Source organism: Acinonyx jubatus, chromosome A3, assembly GCF_027475565.1.
Source record: "Acinonyx jubatus isolate Ajub_Pintada_27869175 chromosome A3, VMU_Ajub_asm_v1.0, whole genome shotgun sequence".
In the NCBI taxonomy this organism is placed as follows: Eukaryota; Metazoa; Chordata; class Mammalia; order Carnivora; family Felidae; genus Acinonyx; species Acinonyx jubatus.
In genome coordinates this window covers 30,994,383-31,013,024 of record NC_069388.1, presented here as the reverse complement: position 1 = coordinate 31,013,024, position 18,642 = coordinate 30,994,383, and the positions used below count along the sequence as shown (strand labels likewise).

The 18,642-nt window shown below is 47.6% G+C and overlaps 1 protein-coding gene across 1 annotated transcript; it reads left to right on the top strand.

The window, feature by feature from the left end:
• Positions 1–4,218: 4,218 nt before the first annotated feature.
• On the top strand, positions 4,219–16,919 carry PROKR2 (prokineticin receptor 2). Its single transcript, XM_015078138.3, has 3 exons — positions 4,219–4,404; positions 6,610–7,192; positions 13,872–16,919. Exons 2-3 carry the CDS (start codon positions 6,672–6,674, stop codon positions 14,566–14,568), a joined length of 1,218 nt encoding a protein of 405 aa, XP_014933624.1. The 5' UTR covers positions 4,219–4,404; positions 6,610–6,671; the 3' UTR covers positions 14,569–16,919.
• Positions 16,920–18,642: the final 1,723 nt, after the last annotated feature.

Below are 18,642 nucleotides of genomic sequence, written 5' to 3'. Positions count from 1 at the left end.
GAGCCTGACACGGGGCTTGAACTCACAAACTGCACGATCATGACCTGAGCTGAAGTCAGTCACTCAACCGACTGACTGAGCCACCCAGGCGCCCGAACAGGTATTTGCTTCTTGATTCAGGTACAGCCCGAGGCACTCACTTCTACCAAAGACTGCTTACCTGGAAAGTGCAAAATGGTGAGACCCTTCACGGGCTTCAATGTGACAATATCTACCCAAATTACAAATGCTTCTATGCTTTCACCAATACCACTTTTAGGAATTTATTATCCAATTTATTATCATTTGCACATATACAAAAAGATGTCACATACAAAGTTATTTGCCGAAGCACCGCTAATTTTATATTATAGCATTCTTGTATAGCACAGTATCAGCCAAAAATTGGGAAATAATCCACTTTGCAATTTAACAGGTATAGTTAGAAAATATTAAACCAGCGTATCTAGAAACAGGGGGAAAATGGAGGGGGACGGGGTGAGAGGGATGCTTCTCACGCATTTTGTATATGTTTTGATTTTTTAATCATATGAATTTGTATTGATTCAAGAAAATTATATGATTATGTGGTAGTTCATCAAAGACATTTTTATCACATATTAAGCAAGTGTAGAGAGTTCAGGTTGTTTCCAGTTCCTTGTTACACTAAACAATGTTGCGATCAACATCTTTGTAGTGAAATCTTTAACTGCTCCATTTATTATTTACACAGGAAAAACTAATAAAAACATAATTTCTGCATTAAAGAATGTTAAAATTTCAAGGCTTCTTATATGTATTAACAAATCAAGCTCCTGAAAATCCGTACCCATTTTTAAAAATAGACTTTATTCTCTTGAGCAGATTTAGGTTCGCAGCAAAACTTAGCCAAAGGTACAGAGATTTCGCATATAACCCCTGCTCCCACACACGCAGAGCCTCCCCCATGACCAACATCCCACACGAGGGTGGTACATTTGTTGTAATCGATGGACCTACACTGACACGTTATTATCACCCAAAAGTCCGTAGCTTACATTAGAGTTCACTCCGCTGTTGTATATTCCATGGGTTTGAACAAATGTCGATTGTCCCGTCTCCGCCATCATAGTATCATATAGAGTAGTTTCACTGCCCTAAAAATCCCCCATGCCCCAACTGTTTGTCCTTCTCTTGCCTAACCTCTGACAACCACTGACCCTTTTACTGTCTCCATAGTTTTGCCTTCTCCGGGACGTCGTATAGTTGGAATCACACGGTATGTAGCCTTTTCAGATTGGTTTCTTCCACTTAGTAATATGCACTTACAGTTCTGTGTCTTCTCATGGCTTGATAGAGAGCTCATTTGTTTTTGGCGCTGAAAATTCTGTTATCTGGATGTACTCCAGTTTAGTGATCCATTCAGCTACTGAAGGACATCAAGGTTGCTTCCAAATGTTGGTGATTGTGAATAAAACTGCTACACATGCCCCTGTGCAGGTTTTTGTGGAGACATAAGTTTTAAAATACCAAGCAATGTGATTGCTGTATCTTATGGTAAGGATGTGTTTGGCTTTGTAAAACAAAACAAAGAAAAAAAACCAGCAAACCTCCAAAGTGGCCGTACCATTTTGCATTTCCACCACAAATAGATAAGAATTCCTGTTGTTCCACATCCTCACCAGCATTTGGTGTTGTCAGTGTTCCAGCCATTGGCTATTCTAGTAAGTATGTAGTGGTATCTCACTGCTATTTTATTTTGCATTTCCCTGATGATATATGATATGGAGCATCTTTTCCTGTGCTTATTTGCCTGCTGTATCTCTTGTCATGAGGTGTCAGTGAAGGTCTTTGGCCAATTTTTTAATTGGTTTGTTTGTTTTCTTACTGATGAGTTTTAGGAGTTCTTTGTGTATTTGGGGGTAAAAGTCCTTCATCAGATACGTCTTTTACCCATATTATTTCCCAGTCTGTGGTTTGTCTTTTCATTTCTCTTGACAGTGTCTCTTGCAGAGCATTTATAATTTTAATGAAGCCCAGCTTATTAATTCTTTCTTTTATGGATCTTGCCTTTGTTGTTGTATCTAAAAAGCCATCACGAAATCCAAGGTCATCTAGATTTTCTCCTATGTTATCTTCTAGGCATTTTATAGTTTTTCATTGTACAGTTGAGTCTGTGATCCCTTTTGAGTTAATTTGTGTGACAGCTACAAGGTCTGTGTCTAGATTGATTTTTTCACATGGGGATGTCTAATTGTTCCAGCACCATTTGTTGAAAAGACTGCCTTTTCTCCACTGTACTGCCTTTCCTCCTTTGTCAAAAATCAAAAGACTATATTTATGTGGATCTATTTCTGGGCTCTCTGCTCCCTTCCACTGATCCATTTGTCTATTCTTTCATCCATACCACACTGTCTTGATTACTGTAGCTTTATAGTAAGTCTTGAAGTCAGGTAGTGTTGGTCCTCCAATTGTGTTATTCTCCTTCAATATTGTGTGAGCTATTCTGAATCTTCACACAAATTTTTGTTTTGTTTTGTTAATTTTTATTTTTTTTTAGAGAGAGAGCATGCATAAAGTGGGGGAGGGGCCAAAGGGAGAGAGTGAGAGAATCTTTTTTTTTTTAATGTTTATTTATTTTTAAGAGAGAGAGACAGAGTGCAAGCTGGGGAGGGGCAGAGAGAGAGAGGGAGACAGAATCTGAAGCAGGCTCCAGGCTTAGCACTGTCGGCACAGAACCCGACACGGGGCTCGATCCCATGAAAGGTGAGATCATGACCTGAGCTGAAATCAAGAGTCAGATCCTTAACTGACTGAGCCACCCAGGTGCCCTGATATCAACAAACGTTCTAAAGTTTACATGAAAGGGCACCTGGGTGGCTCAGTCAGTCATGATCTCACCTTTCATGGGATGGAGCCCTGAGTCAGGCTCTGTGCTGACAATGCTGAGCCTGCTTGGGATTCTCTCTCTCCCTCTTTCTTTCCTCTATCCTACTCGTGCTCTCTCTCTCTCTCTCAAAATAAATTAAAAACTTAAAAAAAGAAGAAAATGTTTGTTGATATCTACAAAATAACTTGCTGGATTTTGATTGTTTTTTTTTAATCTGTAGATCAAATTGGGGAAAACTGACATCTTGACCATATTGAATCTTCCTATCTGTGAACAAGGTAATATCTCTCCATTTATTTAGATTTCTGTCATATAGATCTTGTACATATTTTCTTAGGATTTATACCTAAGTATTTTCCTTTGGGGGCTGCTAGTGTAAACAGTATTGTATTTTCAATTTTAAGTGCCACTTGTTCATTGCTGATATATAGGAAAGCATTTGCCTTTTCTGTATTAACCTTGTATCTTGAAACTTTGCTATAATCACTTATTAGTTCTGGAAAGTTTGTTTTTTTTTGTTTTTTTTTTTTTTTTGTCAATTCCTTCTGATTTTCTACAAAGACATCATGCCATCTGCAACATAGACCATTTTACTTCTTCCTTCCCAATCCGTATAAGGAATCTTCCCAATCTGCATTAAGAAAACCTAGGAACAGAGTGGTAACGGAAATTGCCTACAATCAGAACCTGGAGGAAGCAAGGTGCGGGGCTCCAGAAACATGGCTCCAGACAGACTGGTGGAGGCCCAAGTGGGATAATCTCTGAAACGCCAAGGAATCTGGCAGTGATGGGTATCGCAAGGCTTTGATGAGGACTTCAGGGTAGGAGATTTGAGCAGGGCAATCTGCCCGGGATCCCCAGCTTCCTCCCCCAGAGCCTCCATCTCCATCACCACCCACCCACCACTATGCACCTCCAAGTCTCCCCGGCACCAGCACCCCCGGGCACGATGGAATGTACCCCAGCGTCCTCCTAAATGAGCCGCCGTGTAGCGGGAAGCGGACGCTGGGGGGGGGGGGGGGGCCTCCTGCCAAAGACCGGACAGCCGGCTCCTGCATGGGCGACCCCAGCGAGGCCCCTCGGCGGGGCACTAAGGGCTCAGAATCCGCACCACCTAACCCCTGCTACTGAGGTCTCATTCACACTTCGGTGCGAAGACGCAGAAGCCTCTTCGAACGGGCCAACCCGGCGGACTGGGGATCCGTGCCAACGCAGCCAGAACTCCGCGCGCCCGGCGCCCTGGGCACACCAGGTGCAGGAGCCGAAGGCCCACCCGGTGCCTCGGCGCGGGGGCAGGCTGGGGACCCCGGGGCGGAGTCGAGCGCGGGGCGGGGCGGGGCGCACCGGGCAGGGTCCGAGGCGCCTTGCCGAGCTGCAGGGGCGGAGCGCCAACTCCAGCGGGAAGACAGAGACCGCGACGCGCGGGGGAAGCGCGCTGGAGCGAGGAAGAAGGACACCCCGGAACGCAGCGCTACTGCACGAGGAAGTCGCGGTCCCCCAGGACTGAACCCGGCGGCCAGGGCAGCGGAGCGCGCCGGGAGGAGGCGCCCAGGCAGGTAGGTGCTGAGCTCTGCGCGGTCCGGGGGCTCCCTTGGTGCGGTGGGGGGCGTCACCCGGGTTGGGGGCGCCGACGCCCACTCCTTTCTCCGGGGGATTCGGGTTGCTTTGCCTCCCGTGCTTCTCGGGAGGCTCCCGGGCTGACTCCAAGTGGAGGAGTTCGTGCCGGGAGAGTCCACCACCCGCCAGGACCGGGCAGGGGACCCGGCGACGGGAAGCCGGGACTGGGGCGCGCGGGCGGCTGCTCTGGCGGGCGAGCGCCAAACTGCAGGGGAGGGCTTGGGCAGGGGGCACCTCGTTGAAAGGGAAGCTGAAGAGGGAAGCATCTCCCGGGTAATTCCCGCTCACCGGGTCCAGCCCCTAACCCCGGTTTTCCTCTGGCCCGGAGGCCTCGCACGCTTCGCCTTTGGAGCCCGAATCTCCGACTGGATTCCCGCCCTTGCTGGGCGGCGCCTCCGGGACCGCCCGGCCGCGCCGGGGCGGGTAAGGGAGGGAAGGGAGAGGGCGCCCGAAGTGGGTTGGTCTGGGGCAGAGGGGTGCGTCCCGCGAAAAATGGGGCCGAGACCTGCGCCACCCGGGCTCACGCCCCCTCCTCGCGGAGCGTGGCAGCCGAGAGGACGCGACTCCGGCTTCTCGGTCTCGGGTCGGGCACTGTCTGCGGGGACCCGGGCTTCGCGGAAGAAGGCGAGGCGACCCGGACGGAGGACGCTCCCGGCTGCAGACGCCGTTGGCACTTGAACGTCGTCTGGCGGAAGAGGTTTTCGCCTCGGGTACGCAGCACTCGCACGCGCTGCAGGTTCGAGCGGCCCTGCCACCCTGCGACGGCCGTCCCTGCTGCTTCAGTTCCTGTCCCTCGCTCTCCCCCCTCCTCTGACGGGGCCGGGCCAAACCCGCTCTCCAGTTTGGTCCACTGCTTGCTATCAGCATCCTGCGGCGCCCACACTTGGAGTCATTTCCAGTTGTGTTAAGCCTGGAGAGGCAGCACACAGCTTGATGGCTGGGGTCTTCTTTCTGCTGGTGTTGGGATCTCGAGTTTCTTGTTTTTGTTTTGTTTTGTTTTTTCCCAAGGCCCTCCGATGCGTTGAACCCGGTGGTGCCCCATCTCCTAAGGGCTCACTACTTCAGAGACTTTATTTCCCTTTGCCGTGGGGATCTTGAGGCACTGAAAACATAAAGGACTCGGGACAGTTTCAGCCCTCAGGCCCTCCTGGGTCCTCCCTGATATCCCCTTCCCCTTACTCCTGCCCCCCCTTGGGGGCCGTTTTCAGTTAAGCGGGGTCTTGGAGCAGCCACCACCACTTTCAGAGGACAGGGACCTTGGTGGCAAGATGTGGTGCTTCCCAGTCAGGGTTGATTCTGGGGGAGACCTGGGGCGGGGGGGGGGGGGGGGGGGGAAGCTGTCCAAGGAGACAGGGAGCTGATCACAAAAGTGGGAGCAGGGAGGGGAAGCAGACAAAGCGTTTCTTGTTAGATCTGGTTCCCAAAGCACAGAGGAGCAGCAGCAGAATTCTCTCCCACCCACAGCCCCCTTCACCAGCAGAATCCTGGGCGGATCCTCATTCCTGCATCCCACAGACTCCTGTCCAGCCTCCACTGTCCAGGCCCGGTCTAGGCAGCGGGGATTTGGTTTATAGGAAGATCAGTGCTCAGACAGCATAAATCACTGGCCCAGGATGACTCAGCCTGTATATGTGAAAGTGGATTTGGTGATGTCCATGTCCAAGGTTTGGCCAGGGCATAGGGGGCAGTGCCCTGCTTTGGAGGAAAGACCTTGCCGTGTGTCCTGATCCTCCGGCTTCATTGTCCTTGACCAAAAGGTGACACAGCATGGTAGCTGCTGTGGAAGCCTGGGCCAGCCGCCTGGAACAAGCTTGTTAAACTTTTTGAAGACCTTGTGGGAGTTGATGGTGGGGAAGGGGAGTGTGACTGGGCAGTCAGACTGGTCCCGGCTCCTGAGAAAAAGACAGACATGCAGGCTCTTCGTGGGTGTCTCTGGAGAGTCTAGTTCATCCTATGCCCAGTACCTCCCGAAAGCCAATGGAGGATTTCCCAGTTTCCAGACCTCATGTCCTCTCTCCCCCAAAGTCTGGGTAATTCTGTCTCAGGGTAGTCACTGGGTCTGGTTGGCCTCCACTTGGGGAGCTGTGGGAGAATATTACCAGGTGTTTTCCTGCATGTTGCCCACTGACTGTGTCTCCTTCCAGGGTCCAGGATGGCGTGGTGACTCTCCTCAAGGATGTGGGCGGGGTGCTAGGCTCGGCGACTCATGACAGCAGAAGGTCTGGATCCCCAGCTCAGAATTCTCACCACTCCACCTGCAGTCTCCACCATGGCAGCCCAGAATGGAAACACTACTTTCGCACCCAACTTCAGCCCGGCTCAAGACCATACCTCCTCCCTCCCGTTCAACTTCAGTTATGGTGATTACGACCTCCCTCTGGACGAGGACGAGGACATGACCAAGACCCGGACCTTCTTTGCCGCCAAGATCGTCATCGGTGTGGCACTGGCGGGCATCATGCTGGTTTGCGGCGTCGGCAACTTTGTCTTTATTGCTGCCCTCGCCCGCTGTAAGAAGCTGCGCAACCTGACCAACCTGCTCATTGCTAACCTGGCCGTCTCTGACTTCCTGGTGGCCGTCATCTGCTGCCCCTTCGAGATGGACTACTACGTGGTGCGCCAGCTCTCCTGGGAGCACGGCCACGCGCTCTGCGCCTCTGTCAACTACCTGCGTACAGTCTCACTCTACGTCTCCACCAACGCCCTGCTGGCCATCGCTATCGACAGGTGAGGGTGCCGGGCCGGGGTGAAGATGGGGGCTGGGCCAGGCGGCCCCTTTCCTCACTTCAGCCCCGACAGGTTGGCGCCGCTGCTGATTCGGAGGCTGGCTCATCTATTCGAGGCAAGAGGAGACCTGGTTTCCTCACTTGGGGCTCACGTTCCCCCCCAGATGTGGGCGAGAGGGAGGCTCCTGAGCCCCCCCCAGCTCTGGGCCGTGCCTGCAGATACCACGTCTGCCACAGAGTGGGTGCAGGCATGTCAGGCGAGCGCGAGCAGCCACAAACACGACTGAACGCAAAAGCAGAAAGTTTAGGCCACGTGAGACTTCACCAGGGCACCTTCCGGTCAGGGTCACGTGTACCAAGTTTGTCCTGTAGCCAGTACCCAAGTCAAGACGTGGAACATTTATTTGCATCACCTAGAAAACTCCCTTGTCCCCCTTACCAGTCAGTTCGCACCCCACACAACCACGGCTCTGATCTCACTCATCATCGTTTAATTTTGTCTGTTCTTTAACTTCATAAAAACAGAATTGTGCGGTAATGTACCCTTGTTTCTGGTGCCTTTGTTGTAGAGCTGATTTTAAAATAAGATAACCGCCTATTTGTAGAAAAGAGGGAAGGACATCCTTGCCTTTGTTTCCTTGCGTACATCCATGGGCTCATTTGCATACATTTGCATGAGATGTTCTGGAAGTCCTTGCTCTCTTATAAATTTATAAAATCTACAAAATTTCTAGCAGCAGCTTGTGACAAATCTTACACGTGTTTTATTTACGCAAACAGCTATAGAGCTATAAGCCAGTATCAGGTCACCGGTGGCTCTGTTTGAGGGGGGCAGCTGGTAAAACATCCTCTTGGTCCACGGTGTGCTGAAATTCATTTTTAAATTTTTTTTATTATTTTCTTAAATGTTATTTAAAAAAATTTTTTAATGTTCATTTTTTTTGAGAGAGAGAGAGAGGGTGCGAGCAAGGGAGGGGCAGAAAGAGAGGGAGATACAGAATCCGAAGCAGGTTCCAGGCTCTGAGCTGTCAGCACAGAGCCCGACACGGCCTCGAACCCACAAACCGCGAGATCATGACCTGAGCTGAAGTCAGACGCTTAACTGACTGAGCCACCCAGAGGCCCCTAAATTCATTTTGATGATGTGTTTTTTAAACATCTTTTTTCCCTTCTGTCTCCTTTGAACTCTTCAGTTTTTTCCTTGCTCTCAGTGCTATTTAGGTTTGTCGTCCCTTTTAATGAGGCACTTCATTATTTTTCATAATGAAATACACGTAGAGGTCTAAGAGGCATCTTCTTTTTAAAACATAATTCCTGCAGGATAAACAACTCTGTTATTACAGCTCTCCAACCTTAAAACCAGTGTTTGTAAGATGTAACTGTCCAGCAACTGCACAAAATCCCCGAGGGCAAATGATACAAAGTCAGATTCCTAGCCCCCACCCCCCAGCCCTACTAAATGAGAATCCCCTGGGCTAGGTCCCAGGAATCTGCATTTTTATCCAATTCCCTGAGTGATTCTGATGCTCACTCCAGTGAGAGTTATCCCTGTCCTCATCCCCTTTGACCTGTGGAAACCTTTGTCATTTTAACGTTGGGGGTTTGGGCGACGTAGGAGTCTCTTAGGAAGCAGCCATCCAATCGTAATACAAAGAGTGGTTCCTTTTTCACCCTGAACCAGCTCTGCCGTCAGCTTCCCAGCTCCATCCACAGCTCTGCTATTCCGCCCATCACCCAGGCAGGAAATGTTACCATCATTCTTTTTTTTTTTTTTTTTAGGTTTTTATTTGAATTCCAGTTAGTTAACATACAGCGTAATATTAGTTTCAGGTCTACAGTATAGTGACTCAACACTTCCTCACAGCTCCAGGGCTCATCGTGACAAGTGCACCCCTTAATCCCCATCACCTCTTCCACCCATCCCCCCCCACCTCCCCAGTTTGTTCTCCATTGTTAAGAGTGTATTTCTCTGTTTCTCTCTCTCTTTTCCCACTTTGCTCGTTTGTTTTGTTTCTTAAATGCCACATGAGTGAAATCATATGGTATTTGTCCTCCTGACTTATTTTGCTTAGCGTTACGCTCTCTAGCTCCATCCACGCCATCGCAAATGGCAAGATTTCTTTTTTTTTTTAATGTTTACTTATTTTGAGAGAGAGAAAGAGAGAGAGAGCGGGGGAGGGGTGGAGAGCGAGGGAGAGAGAGACACTGCCAAGCAGGCTCTGCGCTGTCAGTGTAGAGCCCCATGCGGGGCCCCATCTCACAAACTGTGACATCATGACCTCAGCTGAAATCAAGAATCTGACATTTAACCCACTAAGCCACCAGGCACCCAAGATTGCATTCTTTTTGATAGTTAAGTAATGTTCCATTATATATATATATATATATATATATATATATATATATATAATCACATATGTATATATATAATATAATCACATATATATGTATATATATAATATAATATAATCACATATATATCTATATATCACATTTTCTTTATCCATTCATCAATAAATGGACACTTGGGCTGTTTCCATAATTTGGTTATTTATTATAAATAATGCTGTAATAAACATAGGGGTGGGTACATATATCCCTTTGAGTTAATGTTTTTGTATGCTTTGGATTTGCTGGATCATAGGGTAGTTCTATTTTTAACTTTCTGAGGAGCCTCCATACTGTTTTCCACAGTGGCTGCACCAGTTTGCATTCCCACCAATAGTGCAGGAGGTTTCCTTTTTTTCTCCACATCTTTGCCAATGCCTGTCGTATCTTGTATTTTTTATTTTAGCCATTCTGACAGGCGTGAGGTGCTATCTCATTGTGGTTTTGATTTGTATTTCCCTGATGATGAGTGATGTTGAGCATCTGTTCATGTGTCTGTTGACCATCTGGATGTCCTCTTTGGAGAAGTACCTGGTCATGTCTTCTGCCCATTTTTAAGTTGGATTATTTGCTTTGGGAGTGTTGAGTTGTAGAAGTTCTTTATATATTTTGGATACTAGCCCTTTATTGCATATGTCATTTGCAAATATCTTTTCCCATTGTGTAGGCTGCCTTTTAGTTTTGTTGTTGTTGTTCTTATTTTTAGAGAGGGAGTATGAGCAGGGGAGAGGGGCAGAGGAACAGAGAGAGAGAGAGAGAGAGAGAGAGAGAGAGAATCTTAAGCAGGCTCCATGATCAGTGAGGAGCCCGACTCAGGGCTCAGTCCCATGACCCTGGGATCATGACCTGAGCTGAAATCAAGAGTCAGACACTCAACCGCTCAACTGACTGAGCGACACAGGCACCCTGCCTTTTAGTTTGGTTGATTGTTTCCTTGACTGTGCAGAAGCTTTTTATTTGGATGCAGTCTCAATAGTTTATTTTTTGCTTTTGTTTCCCTTGCCTCAGGAGACATATCTAGAAAAAAAGTTGCTACAGCGGATGTCAGAGAAATTACTGCCTGTGCTCTCTTCTAGGATTTTTATAATTTCAGGTCTCACATGTAGGTCTTTAATCCATTTTGAATTCACTTTTGTGTGTGATACAAGAAAGTCGTCCAGTTTCTTTCTTTCCCACGCTGTCTTCCACTGGAATGCAGGAAGCAGAGCCTGAAATGCCAAGGTGAGGGCTGCTAGGGAAATGGTGGTCCAGTAGCCAAGAGGACTCTGGAAACAGAACTAACTCAGGATTTCATCTCTCTCTCTCTTTCTCTCTCTCTCTCCTTCCCTCTCAACCCCCCTCCAATATAGTTCCAGCATGAAAAGTATCTTGATAACCAATGCCAGAGAGAATTTCTACATTCCTGCTTCTTCTGTCGTGGACTCTTAAATTCTAATATTTTCGAATCCAGTAACAACTTCCTCGTTACAAAAGGGATTCCAAAATTCAAAGTTGTCATCAAATAAATCAGAAAGGAGGGCCGCCTGGGTGGCACAGTCGGTTAAGCTCTGACTTTGGCTCAGGTCATGATCTCGCGGTCCGTGAGTTCAAGCCCCACATCAGCTCTGTGCTGGCAGCTCGGAGCCTAGAGCCTGCTTCAGATTCTGTGTCTCCTCTCTCTGCCCCTCCCCTGCTCGTACTCTCTCTCTCCCTCAAAATTAAATAAACATTAAAAAAAAGAAGAATAAAAAAAAAAAAAGAAAGAAAGAAAGAAAGAAAGAAAGGCAAGAACACTGGCCTAGGAGTGACTCAGAACATCTGGGTTCCAAGCTGGATAAATCCATTATGCTCCTGGGACTTAGTTTCTTCATCTGTGAAACAGAAATAATAATAACTTGACTGACAACCTCTCCAGCTTTTTGTCAGGTTCTGAGAAGGTAAACCTACATAAAGCATGTGGGAAGCTATAGTATTTTGTTAAAACTGATCTTTCCCCGTGACTTGTCCATTGGCAAGAGGGACAGCCACAAGGTCTTTGTTACCATCTGTCTGCCTGGATGCGTGTTTCCTGAGATCAGCACCCTCCTAGGGTCTCTATGAGCTGAAATAACATCTCTCCCAGGTCCTCTGCACATAAATCTCACCCTTCTTCGGCAGTGGCATTCAGAAATGGCAGTAGATAGCCTTTCTGATATTTCCACATAGAACAGGCATGTGTTACCAAGGAGTAAAGTGCACAGGGAAGCCTGTGTCTCTCTCACTGGCCTGTGTCAGGGTTTGTAGGTTTCCCTCATTGACTATGAAGTGGCCCCTGTGCTCACAGAGAAAAGCCCTACTGTCCAGTATCAGTGTCATCACTTTGGGAGTGAGAGTTTGGCCGTCCATCTTTCTTATCGTTTTGCCTTATTTTTCAATTGGTTTTGAACCTGAGTGCTGTTTATTAGGCTGTTATATTGGAAAGCCTGAAACTCCCTGTGCTGCTTTGACATCTTCGAGGCCCACAGGGCCCCCAGGGTCTCTAGCCATGAAGCCCTCTGTTCTCACCAGGTATAGCCCTCTACCCAGCAGGAAAGGCTCTTGACCTGCTAGTCTTGTCTCGCCTGGACCAGCTGCACCCTCGGTCCTCAACCTGATGCGTGTCACCTCCCTATCAGGTGGCAAAATTATTCAAACAAGCCGATCACATCCTCTCATGGGAGCCCAGGGTCACTTAATCCTCTTGTCGCTACAAAGCCTGCTGCCCACCACCCCTGCTGGCTCATTCTGTTCCTGTGTGCCACTCCTATGTGGCCCCACATGCTTGGCAGTGTCCCTCTGTCTGGGCGGTGAGTGTAGGTGACTAGTTAACTGCTCTAGGGCTCATCTGTCCACTGTCGGGTGTTGTGTGTTCACTCACCTCGTTCTCCATAGGGCAGGGGAATCTTGCCTTCATCAGCAGGTGAATAGAAGGTGGTCAGAATCTCACAAGCTCCATGAAGCGTTCCCAGACTACATCGCTAACATAATGACCATGGCTTCCTTCAAGTTGCTCTTGACCTGTCACTTGGTTATTCTAGTTTTTGTGTGGAAGAAAAGCTCCCGGAGGTCAAGGACTGTGTCTTCTACTCTGTCTCCATTTACACAGGTCGGGCCCACAGCAGGACCAGCAACCTGCTGTGGATTTACCAGGTTGTAGCAGATGCTACTGATATGCTCCTCTCAGACCCCTTTGCTCCTGTCACGTCTGCGCCCCGTCCACTCCCACCTGTCAACACCCGCGTTTCTTTGTCCGAAGGCCTCCTCTGGCTCCCCCAACAACGACTTAGGAGAGTTGGTGTATAAATACCCCTGCTCCCTCCCACTCCTGGGGGAACTACACCTGCTCCAAGAGTTCCTCGGCAAGAACGAGCACCAGTGAAACCTTGCTCAATAGCGCAGCCTGTAGTGACCCCACGACGGGCTCCAACCTCTCCCAGGCAGGGTCGCTCACTGGAACGAGCAGGATAAAGCTCTAACGTTGTGTGCCGCTTTGTGGTGTCGAGGCAACTTCACACACCTCATCTGAGCTTGAGACAACCCAGGAGGTGGGTGTAAAAGCTCTGTATCAGAAGCCGGGATCCTGGTCCCTGCACCGAGTGAGGTTGGGCAAGTCATATACTTCTCACATTAGACTCCTTAAATTCCACCCTAAACCGACCCCTACGCTCCTGCTCTGTAACGCAGGATGGTCCCTGGGGGGGAGGGGAGAGGAAAGCCCTAGTGCACTGCCCTGAAAAGGACCCTACCTCCCTCTGAGCTCCAGAGCCCTTTTTTCACCTCGAAACCATGAGATATTTGGAATAAAGAGTTTTGAAAGTATTAAGTTCTTGGGCAGAATGGCAAGACTGAAAGCCAAGGTGGTGTCAATAGGACTAATAATAATAACAAGAACGCCACATATATTTATTGAACACCTACTACAATGCAAAGCATTTGACAAACATTATCATGTTTAATATTTACAGCAGCCCCACAAGGTAGGTTGTCATTTTATCCCATGTTGCGTTTGAGGAAACAAATCTCAGAAGGGCTGAGTGATTCCCTCCAGACCCCAAAGCCACTAAGGGGGAAGAGCTGGGATTTATTCCACCTGTTTGCCCAAAGCCTGTGCTGTTTCCACTAAACCACTGCACTACTCCAAATGATGTTGCTAAAATAAGATGAAGTCTGGTGAAGCTGGATAATTACATGGGAACTCACTGTGCCATCCTGTTTTTGTGCCTGTTTGGGCTTAGATCGAGACTAATGTTTCCAAGCACATATCATTATTACTGATGGCTTTCCTCCCCCACCAGATATCTCGCCATCGTCCACCCCTTGAAACCACGGATGAATTATCAAACGGCCTCCTTCCTGATTGCTTTGGTCTGGGTGGTGTCCATTCTCATTGCCATCCCATCGGCCTACTTCACAACAGAGACGGTCCTGTTCATCGTCAAAAGCCAGGAGAAGATCTTCTGCGGCCAGATCTGGCCGGTGGACCAGCAGCTCTACTACAAGTCCTACTTCCTGTTCATCTTCGGCGTGGAGTTCGTGGGCCCCGTGCTCACCATGACCCTGTGCTACGCCAGGGTGTCCCGCGAGCTGTGGTTCAAGGCCGTCCCGGGCTTCCAGACAGAGCAGATCCGGAAGCGGCTGCGCTGCCGCAGGAAGACGGTGCTGGTGCTCATGTGCGTCCTCACGGCCTACGTGCTGTGCTGGGCGCCCTTCTACGGCTTCAGCATCGTGCGCGACTTCTTCCCCGCCGTGTTCGTCAAGGAGAAGCACTACCTCACTGCCTTCTACGTGGTAGAGTGCATCGCCATGAGCAACAGCATGATCAACACCGTGTGCTTCGTGACAGTCAAGAACAACACCGTGAAGTACTTCAAGAAGATGCTGCTGCTCCACTGGCGGCCCTCCCATCACGGGAGCAAGTCCAGCGCCGACCTGGAGCTCAAAACCAGCGGCATGCCGGCCACCGAAGAGGTGGACTGTATCAGGCTCAAGTGACCGCCTGGTGCTCCGAGGTGGAAAACCCGAAAGCCAGCACTCCGAGCACAGTCCACCAGTAACCAAGTTCACACAGGCTGCCTGGGAAAAGGGCAACTGTGTTCCCACCTCACTGCCCTCAAGGAGCAGATGCTTCTCAGTCATGGTGGGCGGTAAGACTCAACGCAGCTGACGTGGACCGGACAGCTCCTGTGTGCCGGCCACACCAATGAGATTGGACAAGGCGACAGGAGCTGGCATTTACCAGTTACTATGTGCAAAAATTAAACAAGAAAAAATGTCAGAAGCTATTGGAGTCACCAAGCGATGGCCAGTCAGAAGCCTCACATGGTTATTGGCACTCACTCTGCATCTACCTACCGTCATTCTCTATCTCATCAGTTTGCAGGAAAGTCAAAAGCCTATAGAATAAGCCACTTAGACGTGATGGAAATGTAAGGATAAGTTCGTCAGAGTGTGGGGTTTATAGCCTCTTGGGAAGAAGGTTCATGCCATCACGTTGAACTTTCCCACTCAGCTCCCACTACCTCCCTAAGGATATTCTTCAGGATTCTGGCTGTGAGAAAAGAATTTTTCTCATAACCAGGCCATTGGTTAGCTACAGTGGTGTGATTTCAAAGTAAAGGACCAAAAAAAATCTCTTTTCCACTGATGGTTGAAAGCTCATCATTCTTTTGGGTGAAGACATACAGTCCTGAAATGAGGACCACATCCTGTCCTTGATACATTAGTGTAAAGGATTCAGAGGCTGTAATGTCAGGGAGGAAGGGGACAGAGAAAGGGGTGGAGCTTGCCACTGGCAATGAGCATAATCTATGTTGCTCTTTTACTAAGGTGTAGATCACTTTTCTAGGACAAATCGTCTTTTGAGAACAAAGTGATCTCTACTTGGAACGGAAAGGCCTGGGTTCACGTCTTTAAGATTCATGTGACCTGGATGCTTACTCTCTCTGTTTCTTGGTTTTGCTTCAATGAAATAAGGGTGATGAAAATACCTGTACTGTCTACTTTACAAGAGTATTGGGGGAGCCCGCTGACGCCATAGTTTGTGAAAGTGCTTTGTACTATACTAGTGACAAGAATGGCTAAGTGATATTGAACAGTTTGGATAAGAGAATCCCCATTCACTGTGACTTAATGTGAAGAAACACTCCCGCTTTTTCATTCCTGTTCTTTGGACCAGGGACCCCTGAACTCTTCACAGTGCAGCCCATCTACACTGGGGTAAAAAAAAAAAAAAAAAGGAACGCCTGTCCTGGGTTATAATGAGGAAGATTTAACTTCAGAACTTCAATGACTGCCCGCCGCCCCCCACCTCTTCAGAAGCGTTGACGGTCTTCCCTGCATGTTGTCAAGGAGCTTGCCCCAGGGCTGCATAATGTTTGTATTAGTATACATCGGTGATGATTGTGTATATATGTCCTCAATTCTTCCTTGTTCATTTTGAAGCAGAGACTACAAATGGTACCCGGTTTGGGACTGACTCATCCACATTTGGACAACTCCGACTTTTCTGTAGAGAAAAGGTTAATGAGTTGTCTGCTTGTCTTTTAAGTGTTGGTTTGCCCAACAGTGAAGTTTCAGCCAACGTTTTCTTCCATCACCACCCAGCAGACTCACCTTCAGCCCAATCACTGTACCTTCAGAAAATGCAGACTCACTTTAACATTAGCTTAAGCCAAATGGTTTGTAAGTTCTAAGTTTACAAAATATACACAATGCGATTTAAAGCAAGCAGCTGTTTGGGTTTGTCTGCATTTTTACAAATAGAATAATAACTATGCTTTTATTTATTACCCCCATCCAGACCCTTCTCCTAATTAGAAGATTCTTTAAGAGTAGACTGTGCACCAGTTGTGTGTGTCAAAAGAATTCAGCCCTTTTTTCCTTTTTACCTGAAATGGACCATCCTCTTCTCATTGAAATTTAACCGAAATAACTTTGTAAATATCGGTGTGTTTGTGATTTTTTTCCAGGGAATGAGTGTTATGTTATCCAATTAAATAATTAATATATGGAATCTTAACCACAATGTTCAAGTGTTTCCCCATATATACATATAAGTATATTTACATATAAACAAAGTAATAGCCACCTAAACAGTTCAATCATGAAACTGAGAAGAAATTTGTTCAAGGCATATTTAGAACAGTGGCAGCTCAAACCAGCATCCAGCCTCATGTAGGTTACATCCCTCAAGCTTACAGCCCAGGAGTGTTTTCATGCATGCAGAAACGATTTTGTGCCCGTGTTACCCCTTTGTTTAAAAGTCATCTTGTTTGTGTAATGAAAACCGCTGTTTGCATGGAGACTGTCCATTCATCTAACTGGTGTTAAGGTAATAAAAAATTAATTGCACTTGTGTTCACCCTTTTCTTCTCAAGACTAATTAATGAGGGGCGCCTGGGTGGCTCAGTCGGTTAAGCATCCGACTCGATTTCTGCTCAGGTTAAGAGCTCAGGGTTGTCAGATCAAGCCCCGAGCCTGCTTCAAGATTCTCTCTCTCCCTCTGCCCCTCTCCACCACTCATGCTCTCTCTCTCTAAAATAAAAACAGACTAATTAATGATAAGCTTAAGATACTTTTAATGCACTTAGATAAGTAAATGTCTATATATACTATTGTGTATTGAAATTTTAATCTCATTTGACAAAACAGATCCATTTCCTTGGCCAGAACAAGAGAAAATATGGCTTTGTGATGAAGCTATTATTAGAGATTTTTCTTTCAGCATCCAATATCTAAATAAGTTGATTCTCAAATTGAAGAAACCAAAAGATGGCTTCAAGCGCTCAGGCATAAAAACCAATTCCAGACTTATGAGGGAGAATGTGACATGTGGGAGGTGATTAGAAAACTTTAAGAGTTCTGTTTCTAGGGGGAAATTATGGGTTTGAAACATATCTCCTCAATTTAACCATTCTCTCTCCCTTAGGCTCAGAAACACACACACACACACACACACACACACACACACACACATCTATAGGGCACTAGAGCAAGAAATGGCCTTTCAAGAGCATATGATTCAACTTATTCCTTTCTTAGGTGAGGAGATCTGAACTCCAGATGAAAAAATGATTTGCTTAAGGATGCGCAGCTAACACTTTTTGGAGCCAAAACATTGCCCCAAGGTCTAACGCTGATCCAGTGAACTGCCCTGAGCCACTGTATTCTGGAGAAGAATCTTCCAAAGAAGATAACCTCCTCTAGGAATGCTTCAAGGGCCATTTAAACTGGTTTCTGACCTACTGGGAGAATCTTAAGTTGCACAAAAGATACCTTCCCTCCCTCTGACAAGCAAAGGGTGCATCCCATCCATGTGACTTCATAATCCAGACTCCAAGATTCCAGAGAAACCAAAGAGCATCATGCCAGGGCCCCTCTAGTGCTCCTATGTTTCTTTCCCCCATGAGAAACATGCCCTCCCTGGGGGAGGTCTGAACACATTGGCCTGAATGTACATGGAGCTATTTGGAAGTGATACTAGAGCATATGGGAAAGCAGATTGTGAGGAGAGGTGACATTGACCCAAAGGACAGCAGGTAGTGGGAAAGGGGGTTTGTTCATATTCAAAGACAAAGCGAGTCTGGGGCCACCCAAGACACAGTATGCAATCCTCAACCAAGTCACTATCAGCTGACCCCAAGCAGTGGTCATTCTTCGTGCTTCCCAAGAACCAAATGCCTTCTGGTCACCAGGTCAGCCTCCCTCCTGAGGCATACCAACCAGGCGCACATTGTCCCCTGGGGTTTCTTGCCCAGCTTACTCCTGTGTTCAGAGAGCTCCAAATAAGGGACAGTTTTTCCAAGAGATTAAACCTGTGTGAGAAAAAAAAAATGTGTCTGGCACTTTCTTCAGATATAACCAACTCGTGGGAGGCAAGGGATTTATTGGAACTTAGAATGAAGAAGTAATCGCTGGACAGGGAAACGAGCAGGAAGGAGGTTTGCCTCCCAGAAGCAGGAAGGTCAGCCCTTGGAACAGAAGGCCGTGTAGGCACAAGGTCCTTGCATCCTTTTGCTGACTCTTATAGTGAATTTCCGCAGATGAGTGTCACAGGCTGAAATGAAA